Source organism: Mauremys mutica, chromosome 4 (assembly GCF_020497125.1).
Source record: "Mauremys mutica isolate MM-2020 ecotype Southern chromosome 4, ASM2049712v1, whole genome shotgun sequence".
Taxonomy (NCBI): domain Eukaryota; kingdom Metazoa; phylum Chordata; order Testudines; family Geoemydidae; genus Mauremys; species Mauremys mutica.
In genome coordinates this window covers 16,314,216-16,340,393 of record NC_059075.1, presented here as the reverse complement: position 1 = coordinate 16,340,393, position 26,178 = coordinate 16,314,216, and the positions used below count along the sequence as shown (strand labels likewise).

Here is a 26,178-nt window from a genome sequence, read left to right as displayed (position 1 = left end):
TATAATCACGTGACTCCAAGGGCTGGGGCCCTTGGCACAGGCAAACACTTCCTATGTCTTAATCCAGCCCTGTTCATGAAGCAGCACTCCTATTTGTAATATGTAACCAGAGAGCAGCTATTAATTTATAATTATGAATGGTCCCAATCATCTCCCCCTTAAAATTCAAATTATTGTTATGAAAAGCCAAGAGAATCCAGCAAAAATTAAATAAGTAAGAATCACAGTTTGAAGATGAATACAGATGATTTCAAGATGCAGTACACCTCAGCCTCCCTGACTGACACTGGCGGTCAGAAGTAATTACAATAACCCAAGGATTACATTAGCAGATAATTGTTTCAATGAAAATACGCATTCCTTCTGCCACGGTCGAGTTTGAAACAAACAAAGGGAAACTAGAATTCCCAAATAGCTGGCTGGTGTAAAACTAATGTAGTGCCTCGCTCTACTGAGAATCTGTCCACATGTTCTCTCTAGAAAAGATTTCAGACTCGCCACCTAGTTCTGTGTCATTTTGCCACCTACCTGCCTGTGTGTCTTAAATCTGTCCTGCCCAATAAAACCACACAACCCCCTGAATCAGAACTAGCGAGCACAAAAGTGTAATGACAAAGTGCAATCTGGAAGTTTGTGTTCAAGAGTTATGCTATGTTACCTACACTAAGTTTTATAAAACCTGATGATTATTTTGAGGAAAACATAACTGCTGGAAAGTGAGGTTTTGGATCCGTCAATTAGGTCAATTTTCCATTTAGCTTAAATACCACACACACATTTTCTCCTGGATTAGGACGGTTTGATTCATTTACTTGTGTGCATTTGTGAAACAGCTCTTGCACTTTCATAAAAATGATCAACAATGTCCAACTAGCTCTGTGGATTTCAGTGGTGCTACATGGATTTATAACAGCTGGGGACCTGGCCCCACATAGTTCATTCATTTTAGTGCCCTACTTGTTGAACCATTTACCAGCAGTTTTCACAAGGATCATTTAAACTAACATGGTCGCTTTCTACTCATTATTACCACAACACAATTGTGCTAGGATGGTGAATTGTTCTAAAAGCTCTTTAAGTTTGTATTAAAAAAATGTATTTAAATATTCTTCCTTTTTTGTTGCTTATATTAAAAAACGCTGTGAGAAAATAAAATATTCAACATGACATTGCAAAGTACCAATGGGCAAGAAAGATGAGTTGTCCTTGCCAAGGGTCATACTGGAAATGTGCGGGGAGAGAAGTAGGAAGGAATGCAGAGAGTGACTAGAGGTGAAAAAAAAAAAGCATTCATTCAGACAAACGGCTGGCAGAAACCACTTCCACAATTCAAAGAGGCAGCAGACCAACAGACTCCTGAATCAGAAGCAAGATGGCTGGAGAAGAAAGTAACATACATTCTCAAAGTCAGACTGTAAACATCAGACGTTAACTAGCTTACTAGTTTCTTTTAACCACCAGTGAGAAAACAGTCTTAAAAAACCTTCCACACTACCTTACATCAGCAGCTCTTGCATAGCCAGACAATAATATGCTTATGAGTTTCATAGCCCAGTTACACCCACACAACTATAAAACAAACTTACCATTCTTTATTCAAGGAGCTACCATTCTTTCTCTTAGTAGTTAACTAATAACCCTTCTGTCTGGTCTTAACAGAGGGAGGCTCTGAGGCTTAATTAATTCATGTTTATAAAATTCTATGTTCTTTGTGATGTCCTGTGATAAAAGTGCAATGAATTAAAGTAAAGAAAAATTACAAATATTTACTATTACCTACTGTAAAATACTTACGTGAGAGATGCTAAATAAAGGAAGAAGGGTGCTAAGGTCTGATCTATTACACAAATTAATCTCATTTGCTACTGTTAGCTCTAAAAAAAAGTCTGAAAAATATAAGAACAGTGAGCTAAATGCAGGTCTGTGTAAATGGGTGTAATTTGACTGACTTCACTGGAGTTGCACCTTCTTACACCAGGGCTGAACTTGTCCTAGTATGTCTGAAACCCACACAGCCTAGTGAAATTATTAGTCAAAATGAAGCCACGCTAATTATATCTAACATGTTAAAAATGGGTGAGACTTGCTTTGACGCACAGTAATCAAAGTTAAGCCTTAGTGAAAAGGACACATTTGCTTAGATATTCTCAAAAGTTCAAGCAATGTCTAGAAAACCTGTTTCTACTCACTGTATGTATGGATGCCTGAGTAGCTAGAAGTATTCAAATCTGGAGAGGTGATCTTTGTTGTAGATTAGTCTTTCAATGTAAAATCATTATTTCCTGCATAGCCACCCAGTCAATCACAGTTCAAGAAAACAACAGGTGTATTAATTTTTAATGACGTGCTTGTTAGTTATGTAGCCAGTTGTAATGAAGGAAAATCTAGCTACAGCGCAAAAGGATGGCGAACACAAACCTGAACATTTATCAGTGGTGAACACCTATAGGACCAAGGTTGACAAAAATACACTTGTGCTCCAATCTCTAATTTCCTAATCACAAGTTTTGTATCATTTTCTTGTAAATATCTACACTGGCCAGTTCCTCAGCTGGTGTACATCAACATGAAAGCCACCTGAAATTGATCTCAATGGAGCTATGCTGACTCACACCAGCTGTCCCACTACAGGAGTAAACTTTTATCCATTTCACAGAGCATATGACATTCTCTTCCACAGCTAACAGACCTTCCAGAATTACACTGCACTGCAGTGGGGAGGGATAGCCCAGTGGCTTGAGCATTGGCCTGCTAAACCGGGGTTGCAAATTCAATCCCTGAGGCGGCCATTTAGGGAACTAGGGTAAAAATCTGTCTGAGGATTGGTCCTGCTTTGAGCAGGGGGTTGGACTAGATGACCTCCTGAGGTCCCTTCCAACCCTGAGATTCTATGATTCCCCTCCATCCAGCAATGATCTATCAAGACATATAGTGCAAGTCCATTAGCTCAAACAAGCCTCTTCCTGCATTTCTATGTTGTGCCTGAGAACACTGCAGGAGTTCCAAAGTTGCATGAAATCATTTTTAAATTATGCCACAATGTTTGCAGGGAACAGTATAAAGCACTAATTCATTAGTATTACATATATTGGATCAGTGATACTCTGATCCAAACTACAGTTGATCAAATATATTCATAGAAAAGAAAGTTTAGACACTTTTTCACACCTCTAAAGTTAAGACTGGAGTTCTCCACATACACACAGAAGCATGCCCTGGTGTTCACTGCTCATTTTCAGAGTGTGCCATTAAGTGTGTACTCTGCTCAGATTCTCTACCTCCAATGTTTAAAAATGTGACTGAGCACTAGTTCCTAGGAAAAACTATAGCCCTTGTATTTTAACACAGGATCCATATGCTGTCCCGGGGAAGAAAAAAGATTCCCAAAATTGCAAATGGTCAACGCACAATTGCCAAGTGAGGCTGCTATTTCTGTATCAGCTCAGAAATATGCACAAGAATGCGTGTTTTCAGGAGAATATGGTCGTTTATTTGGCTGCTGCACATAAATCATAGGCCCATGACCCACATTCATTCTTTACAGATTACAATCAAAAGGCTTCTTTTTAAAGAGCTGGTAATGAACCGGGCAAATGATACACACACACTTCTTGTATATATTATACAATATACACAAAAACTCTCACAATAAAGCATTTGATATTTTCTGTCAATGACAAACTTGTTTCAGGATTCAACTATGGCAGGTGTTTAAGGGCCAGATCTGAGTTTTTTCTGATTACTTCAATGGGAGCAGGATTGGGCCATTCCAGCTCAAAGCAGCAATACCCAGCAGTTAAGAACATAAGAATGGCCCTACTGGGTCAGACCAAGGGTCCATCTAGCCCAGTATCCTGTCTTCCGACAGTGGCCAATGCCAGGTGCCTTAGAGGGAATGAACAGAACAGGTAATTATCAAGTGATCCATCCCCTGTCGTCCATTCCCATCTTCTGGCAAACAGAGGCTAAGGACACCATCCCTGCCCATCCTGGCTAATAGCCGTTGATGGACCTATCCTCCATGAATTTATCTAGTTCTTTTTTGAACCCGGTTATGGTCTTGGCCTTCACAACATCCTCTGGCAAGGAACTCCACAGGTTGACTGTGCGTTGTGTGAAGAAATACTTCCTTTTGTTTGTTTTAAAGCTGCTGCCTATTAATTTCATTTGGTGACCCCCTAGTTCTTGTGTTATGAGATGGAGTAAACAACACTTCTTTATCTTTCTCTATACCAGTCATGATTTTACAGTTCAGAATACAATGCCAATGATAGTGTATTCAAATGAAACTGCAAGGAAACATTAAGTGGCATAATGCAGTTACACACAGGTGGGATGGATTTGTTTGCTGAAGTTCGGAAGAGCTGTGAAGCAGGGGGAAAAACCCTACAACTTATTAAAAAAATGCTGGCTACAGTCAAAGGCATTAGCAATAATTAAACAAAAAATGCTCAAGTTAAAACAGACTGATTGGAGACCATTGCAACTGCAGGAACTATTTTAACCCTGGGGAAATACTGCACCACTAGAGCTCTAGCAGCTCATTACTATTTATATTACATACTACATATTAAAAATGTGCTAAAGCAATGAGTTGGCCTCAGCACTACAACGCTATAAAAACAAAGGAAGGTGTCAGGAGAAGAGAATACAGACGCTCCCCGAGTTACGGAAACCCGACGTACGCAAATCTGAGTTTGCGGAAAAAGTTTCATAAGCTAGAAACAGGAGGTTTTTGGTTTTTTTTGTGTAATGGTCAGAGATAACGTTTCTGACTTACGCAAAATTCAAGTGATGCCAGGTGCTCCTGGACGGAATGCTTGCGTAAGTCGGGGAGCATCTGTATCAGTAACTTGCTTGCTAGGCCCAAACCTGCAGTACTGATGTAACTGGAAGTTTTACCATTGACTTGAATGGATCAGGGCAGGCCCTTCAGCAAGTTAAGTGGCACCATTTTCTTGGCAACCCCATGGCCGTGGAGGGTCAGATGCACTTGTGCTTAGTGCATGACTTCAATGCGGTCTGAGATGCACAAGATATTCTGGGCAGTGGAATAGGCCAAATGACAATCTGCCCTCTATCTACCTGCCTCATTTTATACAATAATAGCCTTGACATGTCAGTTTGAGATTGTAGTATTTTTTAAAACAGTATGTGCATCTTGAGACATTGACCCAATCCTGCAAGGGTCTGAACATGCTCAACCTGCACTGAAGTCAATGGGCCCAATCTTGTTGCCATTGAAATCAATGGCAAAACTCCAACTGATTATGACGAGTACAGGCCCAGGCCCAATACAGTTGAGAGTGCTCAGTAACCCCTGGGGCCTTTGACAGATACTGTATAATAAATAAAATGTAAACAATAGGAGAAAATCTAAAATATATAGTGACGTAATAGAGCCCCCAAACGGCAAGAGACACAAATTGAAATACAGCCACCAAAACAACTTACCTTTTCCACAGCTATCAACAATCACAATGTTTTAAAGCCCAATGCCATGAGCCTGTCAACGCTTTGCAGGACTGAGTCCTTATTCTTGGATCCATTTTACAGATACACAATGGCATACCCAGCATGCAGAAATACACTACACACAGACCCCAAATACCTAAGGAGTTAAGACTGTTTCTGGCCTTTCATCTTGGTGCTAAACAGTTTTAAATTGCTGCTGTTGAGTCATACTATATTTTGGGCAATCTTGTCATTACAGAACACTGTTATGTTTACTATGGTCCAAAGCCATTTCATTAACCAGCTGTTCCATAGATGACTGAATCGCTGCCTTAACAAGTGAAGCAGCAGTTTCTATCAGAAGCAATTCATACTGTTCTGAAGTTCCGTGCTCCTGATCACTAAGACCACTGGGTGACCGAGCAGGAGAACAGACTTTAGCCTCCCTCCTGGGGCCGGTGCCTGCTACTGTGGCCTCTTTGCGATTAGAAAGTTTACTGAAATTGAGGTTCCCACTTATTTTTTTATTCTCTTTTTGCTTATGTTCACATGAAGTTGAAGACAGCTTGCAGTCCTGGTTTGACTCCTCTTCATCAGGCTCATCATCTGCTTCAGTAATTGTAATCACAATGCTCACTCCACTAGTGTCCTTGTTTTCTTCTAATTTCCATTGTTCACTTAAACAGCTCTGCACGCTTGCTGCATCATTTTTAAATGCCGACTGATTGAAACTCATTATTCTCTCTTTGGATTGACAGTCTTCACTACCATTTATGTTCCTTCCAGACTCTTTATATTCAAGCCCTGTGCCATCGCTGTTATTTGTTTCTTGTACCTCTGTGGCTTCAGCTACGTTATCTGGTAGGTCCTTAGAAACATTAGCACTAAGAGTGGTATTGAGATCAACTCCCTTGTTTGCTACGGGTGTATGTTCAGGAGTTTCATGTAGGCTCTTCTGGTGTAGCTTTTCCTGGAGCATTATAGCAACTGCCTCTGGATTTGTTATTTCTGACTGAACGATGCACTGTATGTGTTGATCAATGTCTGGTCTGGACTCTACCAAAAGCGCATTCTTCCCAGTGGAATTAAGTGAGTTCCTGTCACTTTTTTCGGAGGCTTGGCTGAAGGATTGATCCATGCTAGATTTGACTGTTATTGCCAAATCCTCTGGTTCACTGTTGGCTTTATTCAAAATGCCCATCAGTTCATTTGCTTTAACACTGTAATCTGATTCTTCTGTTATTTCAGAATGGCTGGGTTTTTTCTTGCCTCTTGAGAACCATATACAAGGAATTTTAAGCCCAGAACTAACCCGATTCTTTGGAAAACTTTGCAAGCCAGGATCCTCAGCATTTATCTCCAGTTGCACTTGAGAATCAGAGTGTGTCTGCTTCCTTGAAGATTTTGACCTTCTCTTACGTGTCACTAGATGTTTTATAGTTGCCCAGGCTCCCCTTGATGACTGAGATTGGTTGGAAACTTCCCCTTCTCCAGGGGCTACATTGATGGATTGGCTTGTATGTTTCAAGGTTACAGAGTCTTCTTCGCAGACACTTTTAATCTCCAATGTCTTCTTATATGACTTCTTTCTTTTCTTAAAACAAAACATTGTGAGTTTTTCTGTCTGTTCTTCAGTTGAAGGGCACAGTTCTGCTGCACTAGGATTTTCTGATTGTCCTGTGTTTTCCATTTGAATTTCTTTAGCTGCCTTCTCCATATTTGTGGTCCTGCCTTCTAATTTCTTCATATATTTTTCTTTTCTATTAACCCATCAGATAAATTAATTGCAGATAAGTTCAGAGTGCAGTTATTTGAAATTTCACCCCAAAACATGAAATTACTTTTGTGAACAGATGAGGTGTTATGCGAAGAAATGTTCTGATTGACTTATTACACTACATTTATATTTCCACTGTGATTTTTTTTTCTTACCTTTCCTGAGAGAAAGATTTACTGGATAGATTTTAAGAACACACTATCCTGTATCTTATTGAATAGGTTCAGTTTCATCTCTGGAATGGCCAACCTGAAACACTACTTGATACGATGATATTATTTCAGCAACAGTTTGACTTTTTTTAATGGATGTTAAATCAGATCAAGAATTGACCGTTTTCATTTTATGATGGGCACCAATCAACAACTATTACTCGCTAATATGTTCATTATTTCACATTCTTTGAGTAATTGGATTGAAGTGATATAAAAAAAAAGAGACAGACACACCAAGTGGCCTTATTTTGCCTTCAGTGATAGGGTCAGCTGTTTTTCTGTCTTTCCTTCTTTGCATTTCATTTGCTTTCCATTCATACTGCAAGGTTTGCCATTTATGTTGAAAAATATGGCATAGGTTCTCCTCTCTCGAATTGCTTCATATATATCTGCAACAAAACAAACAAATGATGAAAAACAATGTAGTAAAAATGGAAATACAATTTGTTTTTATAAGAACTGGGTAATTTTTCAATTTTGTGAATTTCAGTTCTAAAATTCCATGCTCTGTGTCCTGATATACATATGTGTGCGCTATTCTACGCTCAGATACACCCTTGTAATCAATGGGAGCTGTGTTTCAATATATGAAGGCAAAACAGGGTTTCAAGAGTGCCACGCTAGTTACTACCACATGAATCTTGCATATATATAAATTTTTATGTGGGTAGAAAGGGAACTTTATTTTTATATTTCACTTGTTAGGAAAATATTTTTCCCCTGAGAAACACTTTCCCCCTCTGACCCATACGTATTCATAATTCCCCCAAGGGAAATTCTAAATTGAGATATCAGATGTTTTTATTCTTAATGCATAAGATGAGAATATGCAGCTACATGAAACATAAAAAGGAGGGTCTGTGAGTTATAAAAGATAACGCTTCCTTCAGACAGTTTGGTTTATTTACAGTGTGTGCAAGGGTTCCATGGCAACCCCACTCTCACAGAACACATGTTCATCATAAAATGTATGTAACCGTTCAGAACATTCCTGAATATAAAGACGTAAACCCACATTATAGCACACTGACATACTTCTCAGTGAATACCTGGGATCCTCTCTTCTTGGAGAACTTTGGGAAATTCTTTATAAATATTTTCTTTTATGTCCTACTTAAAAAAAACACTATCGTATGTATGTTTTAAAAAACTAAAGTAAATTATTGCATTTAGAAGTTATCTAACATTATTTGCTGTGGCTTAGCAATGCAATAACATAAAAATACAAGCAAAGCAATGCACAGATATTTTATTCCATGCAATCAATTTGTATATGGGCAAAAAATAATGTTTTGCTACAATTATTTGTCAATCTTTGCTTTCCTAAACCTTACTCTTGAGACCATGTGTGCTGTGGAGAATCCATCTGCAATCCAGAATATGGAATCTGTAACTGACACAAACACTGATTTTGGAAATGAGACTCAGACAAGCATTCCTTAATCATTAGTTTCCTCCTGCATCAACATCACTGTATTTCTGGCTGGAAAGACAAGGAAATGGATCTGTCTGAAGAAAACAGCCAAGAGAAGATTAGGTGTCTTCTCCAGTCTCACTCTTTTTTTCTTTTTTAAAGCAGGATGCCCTGGGATCACTTCATCACATTGCTCACATCATTGTGCAATTCTAGATCAAATGACACAATAAGCATTACATCTCAGTGCTTTCACCTCTTGTATACTCCATGTCCCTGGCTATTTATTCCTTGAATGGCAGAAAAAATGGATGCTGATTATTAGCAGTCTCCAGACTAGTGGTGTCTGAAATTGCACAGAATGACAATTACAATGTGCTTAGTACCTTGCTGAATTGAAGCTTTAATCAATAACCCCTTTTCTGGATGAATCTTTCTCAGTTAACATTTTGAAAATAGAAAATAAAGGAAATAGAAATGTTTAAGTTACAGAAAAAGCCTCAGGGTATTCATGCCAGCCAACAGACCAAGTCACAGGCACCCACAATATAAATACCTTTGATTTAATGCAGGTTTCTTTATATGGTCTCCAAATCTCTGGAGGTTTCCTAAACTATAGTATTTGCAATGGAAATGGAAACATTTCTGATAGTTTGCAAACACACTGTTTCCCAACAAATAGGTTCACCTTACATAGGACTGATGCTATGGCCAACATTTTCAACAGTGGTGCTAAAAGTTCAGCTCCTACATCATTATTCAGACAACTACCCCGGTGGGCTGACTTTCAAAGGTGCTGAACACTCCCAGCTCCCATTGTGATTAATAGGTGGTGTGGGTACTCAGCACTTCTGAAAATCATGCCGTTTATTTTAGAATCCTAAATATGGATTTATTTCTTTAACTTTAGGCCCCGTGTTTGATAATGTTGGCCTTTGTCTTTATGATGCAAGCTTTGGCTGAAAATTTGGTGAGTACGGTAGCATCCGCTGTGATGTGTTACCCTGCCATACATAGACGGGGAAAGTCTTTCTAGGGAGGGATTGCTAATGAAAAGCCTGGAGTTCCAGCACACTAATGCAAGAGATCCATTAGTAATAACCTGCTACATACTGCAAGTAGGTTATGACAGAGATTGAAAACTTTTGCCTGTAAAGAGATCTATCAGCTCCCTTGTGGGCAGGAAGAGAGGCTGTCGCAATACAAGTCACCTGTCTCCTTCATGTGCCACTGCCAGCCACTGTAATGAAAAATGAAGCTAGACAACGAAGTAGATGGGGAAGGGAAAAAAACCCCATTCTCCCTCCGATTTTCCGTGTGAACAGCTCCACGGAACAGCTTGGCAGCGGAGAAGTTGAGCCCCAGTGATTCGTCTCTGGCTTGTCCCGTTTCCAGTCTTCTCCCTTTGTGCCTGTTGCCTTCAGATCTGGCAGGGAGCTGAGCCGGGAAGTGATGGGCACCGGGAGGCGCTCGCACCCGCTCCCTCCCGCAGTGGCACATCCACCACCCTCCCCGCCTGCTGCTCCAGGGACAGTCACACCTGCACCCAGCTGCTCCAGGCCAAGGGAGGGCTGCAAAGCCCCCCGCGAAGGCAGGTGCCCAGCGGCTCCCCGGCGGCCAGGGCAGCCCCCCACGCGGACGCTGCCCCCCACGCGGAGGAAGGCACCGCTCTGCGGGCGCGGAGCACAGAGGGACCCGCCCGGCTGCTCCCCGACCCACGCAGGACCGCGGACCCGCCCCAGCCCACGCCCGCCCTCACCTGGCGCCCACGGCCCGCCGGAGAGAGGCGCCTGCAGCCGGCTCCGCTCCCTGCCGCCGCTGCCGCGGAGCCCAGTGCCGCCGCGGGGACCCGCCCAGCCGCGAGGCGGGGAGGAGGGAGCCCGGCGCGCCCGCCCCAGGGCAGGGGACACGCCCCGCTCCAGTCACGCCCCCTCCCCCCAGCGCCAGCTGCCCGGCGGGGGGCGCAGAGCAGCCGCGCGCGGGGCCCGGAGGGGAGCCGCAAGGGGGGCGCTGCAGCGGCTGCCCAGACATGCACCTCGCTGTGCCCCCGCCGTGCAACCTGCTCCCCTGGCGCCCAGCGCCGCCGCTCCCCGCTACGGACCTGCCCCTGGGCTGCACCGCGCCGTGCACACCCTTGGCAGGGCGCCGCGGGCTCGGGAAGGCGAGCCAGGGTGGAGCGAGCAGTGGCCGGGCTGGTCCCGGTGGAGCGGAGCCGAAGGGAAGGGCTGCTCTCAGCTCAGCGCACCTGCAGGGAGAGCTCGCCAGTCACTGCCTGCCGTATCGGCCCGGCATTTCAGGAGTGAGTGTCAGGACTGTCTCCCAGCCAGGGCTTGGAGTGAGCCAGGACAGTCTTCGGCTGGGGCCCCTCCTTTTTGCTGCCTTCTCATTCTCTAGCATCTAAGCTTCACTATTATATAGATCTCCTGCTGGTAGGGTTGCACAGACTGCCCTGAAAATTCAAATCAAGTGCAACTGATGCACTACATGTAACCACGCTTGGAGAGTTGTGAACTTCCCTATTCATCTCCATGGGGGCTAACGCTGCTGCTCCCTGATAATTAAAAAAACTATTTCACTGCTCATTAGAACAGGTAAGAAGGGAGAGGGAGGAGTATATTTCAAACAGCTGCACAATCTGGAAGGTTGTCTAAGGTGGGCAAGGCTTAGAAAAATACCACTTTTTGTTTTGCACCGGAGGCCCCCAGATTATTATGGAGTAATATTGGCAGGGTTCCAGTCTGGGCCCACTCAGTGCTCACCAATACCATCAGGCTGTAAAGCGAGCACAGAGTGCTCTTGGAATGGTATTTGCCATTTTCATTCAATACTTTCATCTATGCAACAATGGATATTTAGCCCAGCAATATCATACGGACCCTGATTTCAAAAACTGTGTTACTACTTGTTAGGAACAGACTTGAGTCCACACATTTCTTGGGGGCTAATACCCTCCCATACCTGTCCTGGGTAGGATCTGGGTTTAAATTACAACACAATTTCACTCCCCTGTAGTTTAGCACTGCCTGTCAGTATTAAGGTATAGTGAGTAGGAGGCAAGAACAAGGGAATAGAGAAGGTAAGGTAACAAAGTCAGAGGGTTACTAATTCAGCTACATCACTTCAGGTTCAATGATATAAGTCCTACTTAAAGAAGTTAAATACCCTGCATTTGGAATAGTGTGGGGGAGACAGGATTTTGTTTCTCATGCAGCTTCAGAGCAAGATGATAATGCAAGGGAATAATTTGCCAAAGGATCAAAGGCTGCCATGGATGGGCATGGATTCAATATCAGTCGTTCAAGACAAGCATTCTTGCTTGCATGAGGGTCTCGGTGATGCAATGTGCGGTGTAAGCTTCTTTCTGGTTTCACCGTCAGCAAGATGTTGAGGATGTGTGAAGGGAAACATCAAGCATGCACCCTATCTCAGTGCACACTGCTGGCCATCATTCTGCAAAATTAGGTGACATCCTAGATCACATTACAGAAGGATCTCGCCATATAATCACATCATTTAGGTAGCTAAGGGTATGATAAAATGTAGTGCTTCGGATCTACAAATGCTCTATGGAGAATGAATACCTCTATGAATTTGTCATTAAAGATACTCTCACCAAATGTTTGCTTTCAGCCAGTCCTTGTCTAAGAGGGACAAGGCAAGCTTTTGGTATTTAAAGAAAGGCTGTACAAAAGAACTGGAAGGGTATGTGGGGGCTAGGAGAGGAAAGAAAAGACGGGCAGAAAGGAACAAGATAAAATTGGTAAAATGGAAGACTGCAAGAGGGAGATGCCATAAGAAGTGCAGCCAGGAGATGAAAAGTATTAAATGTAGAAACTGACACAAGTTAGTCAGCCTCTAACTCTATCTCTTCTGGCATCCTGGCTCCAGAAGTGGCCTGTCCAGGATGCCTCAGATGAAGCAGCTCCTAGGGTGCCTGGCCATGTGCACTATTAAATATGGGGAGAAAATCTTTCCTGACACCATGCAAGTGCTCTGACTTATGCTGTGAAGATTAGCTGTTCTCATTGGAATGATATTATATAAAGGAAAATTTAAATGCATCTCAGGGCTCTTATGACAATTTAAGTTACTCTAACTTCACTCTTGTGACAGCCATGTAATTGTTACATAATTATTCTCCTTCCTAGCTTGCTATATATAGTGTATGTGTATTACCAATAAGCCCATGTACTAGTGCGTACACCTACATCAACTCTTCTTCCAGTCAGAGCAATTCTTTAACATATGTTAGGTCCAGATCTAACACAAGCATATGGGCTTTGCAGTTTTATGTGGAAAGAATTATCCAAAAATATTTAAGTGCTTGCATAAGCAAGTTATTCTAGTCAATAGATACACTGAAAGAACCGGTGGTCTCACTTCAGATCTCTTACAGTCAACTGTGAGTACATCCAAATCCACTGAATGATTCAGGTCATTTATTTTCCTACAGATGACATGCAGTACCCAGGAAAGGAAACGGGATTAAATTTAAGACACAGTGGTGCACTGCAGGCTCAACAATATTACTGCAATAATCACTTTTACTTGCCAATACTGGGACTGCTGCCCTGAACAGTCCCCAAATTAATCATAAAAATAACTTCTACTTCATTCATCTCGATGCATATATTAAAACCCAGGGAACTCTTGAAGGATTTTAGCAATTTATTTGTGCTAATTACAAGTCTGGCTGTAACTACATTTTCACATTATGAAGTGATTTTTTGGCCTATTGTGGCAAACCCTGTTACAGACCATTTGATTCAGTGCTTGTGCTGTCTTTGCTCACCAAAAAGGGGATTTCAACAGAAGTGGCAACATCATTTACAAATCTCATCCTTGCTCATCAGACATCTATTAAAAACTACATATGGAACAGCTGCCCGTCCCCAGCCACAGCATGCAGATCCAGTCTCCAAAAAGGCTAAGTCTATATTTTCCACTTCCATTAACAATTCAGTAGGTAACAACAGAAACACAGATCATCACAAGGCTTTCTTAAGAGAAGACTGGATAGAGTGCAGGCGCCCGCAAGAAAAATTCAAAGCAGAAACTAATGGTCAGAAACATTAGGGGAAGAACAGAAGCAAAGGGATTCTTCCCTACTGCCTACTTTTCATTGAATTAGCGCAGTCCAATGGCACATTTTCTCTTTTAATGTTAGCAATGGATTATAGAATTAAGTGCAGTAGGAAGATACAGTGTGCAGACATTAAGGGATAAGGTATACCTGTGCTCTAAAACACATTTAAAAACAACCAGTTAAGCCCTGGATTGTTGTAAACCAGTTAAGCCCTGGATTGTACCAATCAAGAAACTGCCATTTTATTGTTACATTTTAATAAGTAAAAATCACAGAGCTAGAAAGAGGGTATTAAAAACAGGTTTTGTATTTTGCTCCATCTGCAATTATGATGGGTAAGAGCAATAGGTTCATGAAGGCAATATAATTAAAAAACATCAGTGTATAAGATTTACAAGTTCTTACGCTCACTGAACTAAAAGTTAGCCTGAAATAAAATATTTTTTTAAAATTTATTCAGATTAAAAAAATAAATGCATGTATTTCATTCGTTTCCAAATGCTCCTTTCTCCCAGTCACTTCATGTATTGCATTTTCTCAGCCATATCTTATGTCTTAAATCAGGGTATGCCTGTGTTTGCATTACTCATCAAGTAATCTTCTGGTAGCTAGGAAGAAAAAATGAAAATGTAATTACTAATAGATATATAGATATCTATCATATCAAAGGCAACTTTTAGGAGAAATTATAACCGAATGCCATTTGAAACATATGGCTTCAAAGTTAGATGGGAGTAAATCCCTTAACTCAGGAGTTAAAAGTACAACCCAAAGATTTGAAAGGCTCCTAGCCCAAGAAAGAGACTTACCTTTGGTTAACATATCTTTTCAGAACAGCCCATTCACCTGTTCTGACACTGGATCCAAGTCAATATCATAGAAACAGGGGCGAGTAGGAAGTCCTGGCATAGTACTCATCTAGCAGACAGAAGGAAAAGTGTATTAGTGGATAGAGCCTGGGATTGGGCGTTATGAGGGCCTGGTTCTGTTTTTGGCTCTTCCATTGACTCAGTGTGACTTTGTACAAATGATTTAGCCCAAGATTCGGCAAAGCACTTAAGCATGTGCTGAAATTTAAGCATGTGCGTAGTTCCACTGATTTCAATGGAACTACTCATATGCTTTAACTAAGCTTTGCTGGACGAGGCAATAACGGTGCCAGTTTCCCTGTTAGTAAGATGGGGATCTCAATACCTCACAGGACTGTTGTGAGGCCTTCAAGTATGTCTGCATGTCGAGCTGGATGTGTAAATTCTAGCTTGTGGTGACACAGCTGCACTAGCTCTGATGGAGCGAGTGGGCTGAAAAAATAGAGTACAGTGTGACGGTGTGAGGGGCTAGTCACCAGGAGTACACACCTGTACAAGACATACCAGGCACAGCTAGCCTCTCTCGCTGCTGTGGCTACATTCTATTTTTAGCACACTAGCTCTGATCATGCTCGCATGGTGAGTCTCCTCGAGCTGGAATTCACACCTCCAGCTCACGGTGTAGATATACACATAATGAACAGGTCAGAAGTGCTCTGAGAGCCAAGGATTGAAGGCACTACCTAAGTGCCCAGTACTGACTTGAAAAAAAGAGATGGATTTTAAGACAGAAGCTGGGCTTGCACTGAGGAGAGGAGGGGCAACTCACTTCCACTGGATGGAACAGCCAGTCACATGAAACTGTATGGAAGTTCTGAGAGCTGTTTTAAGTCAAGACAGAGGTGCACTAGCTGAGCAGAGTGGGGAATCTTGCACTACACCCCCCTACACAAGCCAATGCCATCGCTTGTTCCGTTGTTAAGCACCAACATTCATAAATACATAGCGTTTAAGGCCAGAAGGGGCCATTAGATCATCTAACCTGACCTCCTGTACCTGACAGGCGTAGAACCTCACCTAGTTACCCCTGTGCTGAGCCCAATAACTTGTGTTTGACTAAAGCATATCATCCAGAAAGGCAGCCTGTCTTGACTTAGAGAGCTCAAGAGATGGAGAATCCACCACTCCCTTTGGTAGTTTGTTCCAGTGGTTAATCGTCTTCACTATTAAAAATCTGTGCCTACTTATTAATTTAATCTTTGGCAGACAATCATTGGTTCTTATTACGCCATACTCTGCGAAGTTAAAGAGCTCTTTCATGGGAATTCAAAACTGAGTACCAAAGTACTTGTGCACTGTAATCAAGTCACCTCTCGATCTTGTTTTTGCTAAACCAAACAGACTTAGCTGTTTAAATCTTTCTCTGTTCGGCGTTTTCTCCAGCCCTTAAGTAATTTTTGTGGCTCTTTTTTGCACCCTCTCCAATCTTTTTTTAAGAGTTAACACCAGAACTGTATGTACTATTCCAGTATCAGTCACACCAATGCCATATACAGAGGTAAATCACCTCCCTACTTATACTCAGTCCTCCTCCTTTTGTACATTCAAGGATAGCATTCACTCGTTTGGCCACAGCACTGCCCTGGGAGTTAACACTGAGCGGCTTGGCCACTATGGCCCATAAATCCTTTCTAGGATACAACCCTCTATGCCAGGGGTAGGCAACCTATGGTACGGGTGCCGAAGGCGGCACGCGAGCTGATTTTCAGTGGCACTCACACTGCCCAGGTCCTGGCCACTGGTCCAAGGGCTCTGCATTTTAATTTAGTTTTAAATGAAGATTCTTCAACATTTTAAAAGCCTTATTTACTTTACATACAACAATAGTTTAGTTATATATTATAGACGTATAGAAAGAGACCTTCTAAAAATGTTTAAATGTATTACTGGCACGCAAAACCTTAAATTAGAGTGAATAAATGAAGACTCGGCACACCACTTCTGAAAGGTTGCTGACCCCTGCTCTATGGTGTAGGTATGGCCTGCATTCCTTGTTCCTCAATGTATTACATTGCACTTGGCTGTATTAAAACATTCTGTTTAAATGAGCCAAGGTTACCAAGCGATATAGACCACTCTGTATGACTGCCCTGTCCTCATCATTATTCACTTTTTTGCCAATATTTGTGTCATCTGCAAATCATCAGCAGTGATTTTATACTTACTTACAGATGACTGATTAAAATGTTGAATAATGTTGGACCTAGACCTGATCCCTATGGGAACCCACTAGAAACACCCCCAGTTGATGATGATTCCCCACTGATGGCTGCTTTTCGAGATTGATCAGTCACCCCCATTCTTATTTCATTTAATGTGCGCTTTATTGATATTTCATAGTGCTATTTTAAAAAAATCAAAATGTCATGCAGTACTAAGTAAAACACTTCACAAATGTCTAGGTATATTACATCTACCCAGTTGTCTTTGATCAATAAGCTTGTAATCTCAAGTAAACACCTCTTGTAAAGGAAAAACAGAAACCCCCCATATATTGTTGAGCATAAAGTTAATCACAGTATTAAACAAAAAATTACATTGTACCCTGAACACAACAGCCTGTGAACTGCAAAAACTGTACATCTCCACAGCAAACCATTTTCTCCATCACATGGATTAGCATAGAAAGATGGGAATGCACGCAGGATACCAGCTGCAATTATTTCTAATCTGTGCTTCCTAATTATCATAGATCTCATTGGCTTTAAATGATGGCACACACTTGTCCACATACATTGAACTTTGTAGACAGGATAGATGACAAGACGGCTCTGAATTAATGGTTTCTTTAGTGCGTGTGACATTAATTGCTCTGTTTCTTCCTTGGGAAGGGCATAAAAATCTTTGAGTGCTGACTCGACACCAAGAGATTTATAAGATGATTAAACTTTCCTTTCAAATCTTTTCCTAGTTTAAGATGATGTTAAAAGGGCAGCTTCTTGTTTAATACAATAAATGAAAACACTAAAGGGGTGTTTTAAGAAGGTTACAAATGTGGCAGGGGAAAACATTGGGTCCCTGATCCTGCAATTGACTGTGCCTACATGAACCCCTGGACCGTCACACTGAAGTCAGCAGGGCTTCACATAGGCACAAGCAGTTGCAGCATCAGGGCCTAAAATAATTCACATCCTGATGCTCCAGAATTCAAGTAAATACTGTAGCTAACTTTCAGCATGACAATCATTTGCTATCTCCTAAAAAGGCCTCTTCTAGGACAAAGATTACTGTATGTCAAATCACTTTGTCTATTACTGAGCTTCTTACAAAACTAAATTCACCTTCTAAAATGATATATAAAGAATGTTATGCATCAGCAGTGTCTTCAATCCTGAGAAATTTACAAATCCAAGGTTTTTTTTAAAAAAGGAGATCCTAGCCTGATTTTAACTTCACCAGAGAGGTCCTTTGGGGCCATCTGCCTGTCCCAAGTCAGGGTAAAGGAGGAGGGTTGGGCGTGGGGCTAGCAACTCCACCCCGTAAAAAATCAACTTGCTACAGAAACGCCAACAATAGAGATAACAGAGACTTTTAGCCTGGAAAAAGAAGGGTCTTCAACTCGAAGACGCATGACGCTGGGTGGTGAAAGCCGCGAGGAAGCCACTAAGCCGATTACCCTTCTTGCAACCAGGAGGATTACCATCGGCACATGGAACGTGAGGACCATGTAAGAGTCAGGAAAGACGGCGCAGGTTGCAGCAGAGATGAGGAGAAGAGGCCGTCCAAGAAACACCTGGCGACGCGACCTTCAGGCTGATAGCAAAAAAATGGGCTATACCTGGAACCAGCTAGAGCGAATGGCCCAGGATAGAGGACTCTGGAGATCTGTGGTTGGCGGCCCATACCCCGATTGGGGTGACGGGCATGAGTGAGAGTGAGTGAGCCTGATTTTGCCATAAAATTCAGCATTTTTTAAGTCACTTTGCATCGTTACACAGTATATTGTAATCTCATTTTAAGAGAATGATTATCTCTATGAATGTTCACAATTATTCATACATTTTTATTGTCATTCTGCTGTTCTCAAAACCAGATGTAAGTGAGAGTGTGGGGTGTTTTCCTTAATGTAGGCACTGAAAAATTGAAGAATGCAGATTGATTATCACTGCTTAGTTACGCATGGAGAGGGACTAAATCCACCCACAGGATTAAAAACACAAACAAAAAACAAAGGCAGGCCCAACAATCAAGCACCTATTATATATTTCAGGCAAAAATTTTCAAAAGCTCTTAGTAACCTGTTTTCAAAAGTGACCTAGGCACTCAGAAGCCAATGTCTCACTGAAAGTCAATAGGACTTTGGCTCCTACGTCACTTAGGTTCTTTTGAAAATTTCACCCATTTCTAAGTACTTATCAGGCCCAACATATTATCATTTAAGGCAGTGGTTCCCAAGCTTTTTACCTCATGACCCCTCCTTACCTCTTTCCATGCTCCCCTGCACTCCCCAATCTGTGGTTGGGAGCCAGGGCCATGAGAGGGGGTGCTGAGGTTGGGGCCGGAGTCACAGCTGGGCTGGGAACCAGAGGCTGAGGCCGGGGCTGCAGCTGGGGGTGGGTCTGTGGCCGGGAGCAGAGCCAGAGCCGGGAGTGGAGTCACGGCTGGGAGCTGGGGTTGGAGCAGAGTTGGGGGCAAAGCAGGGCTAAACAGGGCTCCATGCCTTCCTGTGTGTGTGTGGGGTGGGGGAGCGCACCACACAGTTTGGGGACCATTGATCTGCCTACACTGCAGTTAAACAGCTCCGAAGTGTCTAACTGCAATGTAGACATTTGGGTTCAGGCTGGAGCCTGAGCTCTAGGACCCTGCGAGGTGGGAGGGTCCAAAAAATCTACACCAACCCCTGGAGCCCAAGTCAGCTGGCACAGCCAGCTGTGGGTTTTTATTGTAGGGTGGACACACCCTAGCAGGCTTAGACAACAGTCTGAATTCTGCATTCCTCAGAGCTGGATCCTGTAATCATGCCCCTCTAAAGTTGAATGGGTTTGGTGGATACTTTCACAACTGTGATCTGGTTGCAGGGTCAGGGCCATAATCATAAATCTCCTATTAATCCTGATGTTATTGTGTCTATTAGAGTTAATGTCTTGCCCATAAAAAGTACTTTAGACATCTGGAAAGCAGGACTGACTTTGCAGTACTGACGCCAAGGGAGAACAAGCCAGTTCTATTTGGTTTTAATTTCTGAAAACATCCCTCTCTCATACATCTGATCTAAGATACGTACCCCGTGGTTCATCAACATTTAAAACTCTCCAAAAGTCACTGGATTAAATTCTGTGTTGTTTGCGATGAATGTAAATAATGATGGGAAAGGGCTCAATTTATCTTTCATTGTGTCCCAAACACATAGCACTCTTTTTAAAGATGACTGAGATTATTTAAGTGAGACATGACTAATTCCTTCATCATGGGTAATTTAGAAATATTTACACTGCCACGTTCTTTTTGTTCAATCAACGAATCCAGCATTTGGTTCCTGGACAGTTACCACTTGCAGCAAGACTCTCCATGCCCTATCCACTCAGAATCTACATTTAGTAAGTCTTCTACCAGCATCTGCCCAGCACTACATTCCTCTCCTCCAGATCTTCAGGCACTCCTTTAATGCTGATGTTATTTCCTTGGACATGATTGTCTGTAGCTCCCTTTCACTCTGCGCTGTTTCCATCCGCCATTTAGGGTGGTGATCCCACCAGATTCCTCATTGGATCCTGTTCCCACCATGGTCATCTCCGGCTGATGATGTCACTTCCCCCGTCTGTGTGGGTTTTATTCTTGTCTTTTTCCCCCCCTTCAAACAAACCAACCAATTTGGAGGCAGTGACTGAATCTAATTTAATGGATTAGATGCAGCTGAAGTCTGAGAAAACTAAACAATGCCTGTGATTTAACTTTGTTCACATGGCACCAACACTGTTTCCATGTCAGTAAGTAGCGACTATACCACTGGGGATCAATAACCTTCAAGATGCTCTAGGAATCAAATTGTTGAGCATGCCTGAGCCATGAAGAATTCAGTGAATTCTCATTAATGACGAAGCATGGAAGGTCTGAGCAATGGTAACAATATTACTCTTTCAGGATACTTAAAACTCATTTTCCAGGTTTTTTTTTCTTTTTCTTCTTTAACTTCAGGGACTGTTTTTTTCTAGTTAAATAGATGTTTGTTTTTTAAGCATGGATTTAAAAGGAACATTCAGTTGTTTAGGGAGGCAGGTAATGCCTTGCTTGTCATGACTGACTGACTTTGTTTACTCTTCTACTCAGTGTTAAAAATCAATAATTTAATTTTTTAAGATTTCCTCAAACACAACAAATCTAGTTATAATGAAGTGATTAAATCAGATCTAAAACACTACTCATAATTTCAGCTGTATTAAAGTCAAGTCTAAGAGCACTAGTGTTACATTTGAAAGAGGGATTTTAGTACTCAAGAATGATAATAGCACCTAAAATTTGGTACAGTACTGGCAAGCACAACGCAAGTCTCCCTCTATAACTCTAATAATATACTTTCATCCTGACCTTCCCCACCCTAGCTAGTCTGGTCTCTACTAACCAGAGCGAATGGAGACTTTTACCAAATTATATTGTGTTTTTATAATGTGGACAAATGTCAGATAAAGACCAAATTCATTTCACTTCTGACCCAGGCTAGATCTGAGCTCAGGTCTCTGGAGATGAAACTGCATTAATAGTCTTACTAATATTTGCACAAACAGTACTACTTTGTCAGTAATATTCCACCTTGACAAATCAACCCTGGACTTCTGAGCGCATGCACATTTTTTTCTTCTTCTAAGTTCATATGGTTTTAGGGTTACAGCAAGCAAGCTGCTGTTGGCTACAGATAAGAACATAGGAATGGCCATACTGGGTCAGACCAATGATCCAGCTAGCCCAGTATCCTGTCTTATGACAGTGGCCAATGCCAGGTGCTTCAGAGGGAATGAACAGAACAGGCAATTATCGAATGATCTAACCCTCTGTTGTCCAATGAGCCATCTCCTGTTGTCCACGCCCAGCTTCTGGCAATACAAGACTCAAGTTTTTAAATTAATAAACACTACTAGTTCAAAATTAGGTAAAGATGTTCAAGACTCTTTAGTCCTACAACCTGTATTTTCCTATTAATATCTGATGATAATTGACTTTACGGTAAGGGGCAGTTGAAATGCGCATCTCGCTATAAAAATATATCTCTTCCTTAAATTGGAGAGTCGAAATGCTATTGACTTTCCTGTAGCACTTGGACCTTCCCCTTTCAATGAAATGGTTATGAACTTTCCCAATTGATTTCTGTCCTTTATTTGGCAAATGGAGCTTGCTTCCTCATTGCCTTGTGCTCCCCATTTGGTTTACTTCTTAGTATCAGCAGCAGCAATAGAGGATGAATCAACCGTTTACTGCAAAGCAGGAGGAGGAGCTTACCTTGCTTTTGATGCATTCAAGTAGTTTAACTAATTCTCTGCAGCTTTACAGAGCCTTTAGCTACAGAATTTCAAGGCACTTTACAGATAGAAACTCCAAGCCACAGAACACCCTTGTGAACTAAGTATTATCCCCCCTCTGCAGACAGGGATGCTCAGGGAAGTTAAGCAGCTTGTCCAAGGCCAGTGTTATTCTGGGAGTCTTTGGTGTAATTAACATTCCTTCAAACACATAACAAGGAAAGTAATAAATATCCAATTGTATTGCTGACTGTATTGTGCACATTGAGTGCTACTTCTAAACAGACTAAATTACTCTGTAGTATTACGGAAAAGGAGTGACTGGTGTTTTATTAGTGGTATATGCAGGTGCTGTGCTGGACACTAATTACCAAAAGCCCTTTCAATGTAAAATGGGACAGCTAGCAGGGAATTCTCTGTTAGGGCCCTGAGAACTCACTTCCTCTCCAGATCTGCACCCCAGGGTTTGTTAGCCTCATGGCATGTTGCGTGGCCCTCCTTTTTTGCCCTGGCTCATGAAGAAATTGGCACTGGTTAGGGTTAGGTGTGGAATTGGGCTTGCCTTCACTACGAATTGGCGCCACTGTGATCGATGCAGCAGCGTCGATTTAGTGGGTCTGGTGAAAATGCGGTAAGTCGATGGGAGAGCACTCTCCCACCAATGTAGTACAGTGTAGACACCGCTGTAAGTCGATCTAAGCTACGTTGAATTAAGTTACATAACTTAACTAGTGTAAGTTAAATCAACTTACAGCACTGGTGTAGACCAGGCCTCAGGGACCACGCATTAGGTCAGTTCAGCAGCAACATAAATGCGGCTGAGTGATACTGGAATTATCTGAAGGACTGATGGGGTCTGTTTATTTTAGCATATTTTAAAAAAAGCTATCAAAGGTATTGTACAAACACGCCATTGGGAGCACTTCATTGACACATTACTACTACACTCTGTAAATCTACATCGATAACGTATATGGGACACAGAGTTCCCACTCGTAGGATACCTGCAAGAACAACCGATTTAAACCACCAACTGGAATGCACACGCATTTTTCCCCAAACGTTTTTCCTTTATGGAGCTGAGGTTTTAACTATGACACTTACCGTTCCTACCAATGGATACAAGAATCCAGCACCTACACTGGCCCTGATGTCTCGGATAGGCAAGATAAAGCCTGTAGGCACGCCTTTCTTCTCTGGGTCATGAGACAACGACAAGTGAGTTTTAGCCATGCAGATTGGCAGATTTCCAAATCCCTGGGGAAACAAGAAGGGGCAAGAAAATATGATATAATTTGTAAAGTGCAAAAGTAAAACTTTCAGCTACGTAATCTGCTTGGTTCTGCCATTCTTTGGATTAACAGACGATCTCATCTATCAGTAACTGCTTTTCCTACAACCTGAGAGATACTGTCAAATCCGTTCTGTATCACCTTTCCTCTGATCAGAGAAGAGGTTAATGCTTTTGTAGGAATCCAATATGTAACTGAGCGTTTTTGTGTTGTTTAATTAATTTTGATTTTAACAGCTCAAAATTAAAGTTCTCAGCCCATCTGAAGTCTTTAGATTATCTGATCAATATAATTGCAGGATGTGAGGGACCAGCAATTACACCGCTATGATATGAATGGTCTGTAGAATATAAAGGGATATGCAAGAAATATGAAAAGGGAGCAGCCATACAAATAACTTCACAAAAGAATGTTCTCCAAAAGAGATGTCATTCAAAACACGCCAGACACCAAGAAGACACCTAGCATCTGCACAGCACTCAGCTTCCAAACCCTTTACAGACATTAACTCTCACAGTCTAGCTGCAAGGGACGTAATTATTACCAGTGCCCTATTACAGAAGGGGAAAGAGAGACCAGCTAGGATGGTGACATGACTTAAAATATCAGGGGAGGCAGTGTTTCAATCAGGGTAAGTTCCTATCCAGAACACCACCCTTTTCCCAGTAGCTGTGCCCAATGGCTCCAGTCTGTAGGTGCATGGCTTGATTAGCACTGACACGGCCCTTCACATATGGAATTCTCATTTAAAAAACACAACAGTTTAGTGCAGATGTTTTAAAGGGGAAAGACAATGGGCAGCAATGACCTGGAGAACTCACCTGCTTAGTGTACACTACAACTTTCTGCTCTGCCTCTGGTGATAGCTCAATGTCCTCTGCCCCATAAATCTGCTGTGCAATAATTCTGATCTTCTCTACAACCGGGAGCTAGAAAAGAGAAACAAGTCAATGATGGCCGGTCTATCAAGGGACTGTGACATCACAGAAGCTCTTCAGTCCTGTACACATGTCAAGGGACGTGCAACCTGCAGCTACAACAACAATTTCTATTTCTCTAGAGCTCTACAATAATTTGAGGGTTTTCAAAACAGGTTTCACTTAATCACATTACAGCGGTTTCTTCTGACAGTAGGAGAAACAAGACTCATTTATTATCACCAGAAGCAAGAAAATATGTGTAAATATTCTTTAAGATGAGCTTACATGTTAACCATCCAATCTGGTTACAACAGTGAAACACGGGGGGTGGGGTGGGGGGAGGTAACTTTTGAAAAAGTCCAAAGCAGTTCTAGTTACTCAGGGAAACAAACAGCATGTAAGAGAAGGATAAAGAAGGAAACTCAGTATCTGTTAAGGTGAACAAATTGATTCAAAAATATAACCTAGCATTTCACTAGGCCCTTAGACAGCTGTCTGCTACAGAGGAAGACCTGAAGAAGAGTGTAAGCTCAAAAGCTTGTCTCTCTCACCAACAGAAGTTGGTCCAGTAAAATATATTATCTCACCCACCTTGTCTCTCTGCTATAGAGGAAGTCAGACATGTTCAAGCCAGAACCTGGTGGTTAGTGTTTGACACCAGATATGGAGAGACTGACTGGAAGATGTATAAGCACTGTGAAACTTTAGCATGAATATCCTGGCACTGGCTTTCAATAAAAGAATCAAACTTTGGCGCATCAGTCAAGTTTTTCCAAAAGTGATGAATGATTTTGGTGCCCAACTCAAGACAGCTTAAGAGGCATGATTTTCATGGGGTTGCTACTTGGCATTTTCTGATAATGCCACTTTAAAGGTGTGTCTGGCTGGGTACACCAAAAACTGAGGTCAGTGCAGCACCCACTCGCCCACAACAAAGTGGGGGGAGGGACATGTGCACATTAAATATGAAATTATCACCACACCAGTGTTTCAGGGGTGGCTCTCCAGTGTGTGTGTAAGCATGTCTCGTGAACCCCTGCATTTTCCTTCCTTCTTTCACTCTGTCCCCCATGTCCATGGCATACTGACATCCAGGAAGTTACCCTCCTTTTGGCTGAAGAATGCATGGGTCTCTCCTTGGCTAGTAAGTAATCAATTGCAATGCAAAGCATCAAGGGGAAAATGGAAATGAAGGATTAAAAGGAAGTAGAACATGGAGATGTCCTCCATATTCTTAGAAGGGATACAGAAAACTCCAGAATGGGGAAGGTGTAGATGGAAACTGAACTACGAGAGCACATTAAATCTGTAACAATCTTAGAGTTACTTGAAACATCCATCAACTCTATTTATAAACCACATTTCTAGTTACTTGCAGTATTTTTAACGTATCGCTTAGCTTCCACTTATTTAGAACAGATGATTTTCAATCCTTGTGAGACATTAAATGATTATTTGATTACTCTGCAGACTCAAGACAATAGAGTTCAAATCAAATTCGCCCTTGGATATAAAATAAATTGATCACATATTTGTTCTGTGGTCGGGCAGGCAGATTTCACTGAGCTCCACCCCATGCAAAGCAAGAGGCACATTCTGAAGTTCTAAGAAAGATCATAAGCTGAGCAAAACATCTCTACAGGTCTTTTCATTTCAGTGTATGGCCTGGAAAATGCATCTCAGTCTGAGGAGTAAACACT

At 41.9% G+C, this 26,178-nt stretch overlaps 2 protein-coding genes across 6 annotated transcripts in view; both read right to left on the bottom strand.

The window, feature by feature from the left end:
• Positions 1-4,140: 4,140 nt before the first annotated feature.
• Positions 4,141-11,217, bottom strand: AKAP5 (A-kinase anchoring protein 5). Of its 2 annotated transcripts, none has more exons than XM_045015826.1 (2): positions 11,106-11,217; positions 4,141-7,835 (listed from the first exon to the last, which is right to left on the bottom strand). In XM_045015826.1, the coding sequence occupies exon 2, from the start codon at positions 7,199-7,201 to the stop codon at positions 5,708-5,710; it is 1,494 nt and encodes a 497-aa protein (XP_044871761.1). In that variant the 5' UTR covers positions 7,202-7,835; positions 11,106-11,217; the 3' UTR covers positions 4,141-5,707. The 2 variants fall into 2 exon arrangements, with proteins under 2 accessions (XP_044871761.1, XP_044871760.1); XM_045015825.1 differs by lacking the exon at positions 11,106-11,217 and adding an exon at positions 10,620-10,709.
• A 2,296-nt stretch (positions 11,218-13,513) lies between these two features.
• MTHFD1 (methylenetetrahydrofolate dehydrogenase, cyclohydrolase and formyltetrahydrofolate synthetase 1) overlaps positions 13,514-26,178 on the bottom strand; it is a 105,073-nt gene continuing 92,408 nt past the window's right edge. For all 4 annotated transcript variants that reach the window (XM_045013621.1, XM_045013619.1, XM_045013620.1 and 1 more), the window contains 4 exons: positions 24,380-24,487; positions 23,371-23,523; positions 14,756-14,864; positions 13,514-14,554 (listed from right to left, as the gene is read on the bottom strand). In XM_045013621.1, coding sequence (XP_044869556.1) covers positions 14,775-14,864; positions 23,371-23,523; positions 24,380-24,487 — 351 coding nt within the window. In that variant the 3' untranslated portion in view covers positions 13,514-14,554; positions 14,756-14,774. The remainder of the gene's footprint in view (positions 14,555-14,755; positions 14,865-23,370; positions 23,524-24,379; positions 24,488-26,178) is intronic.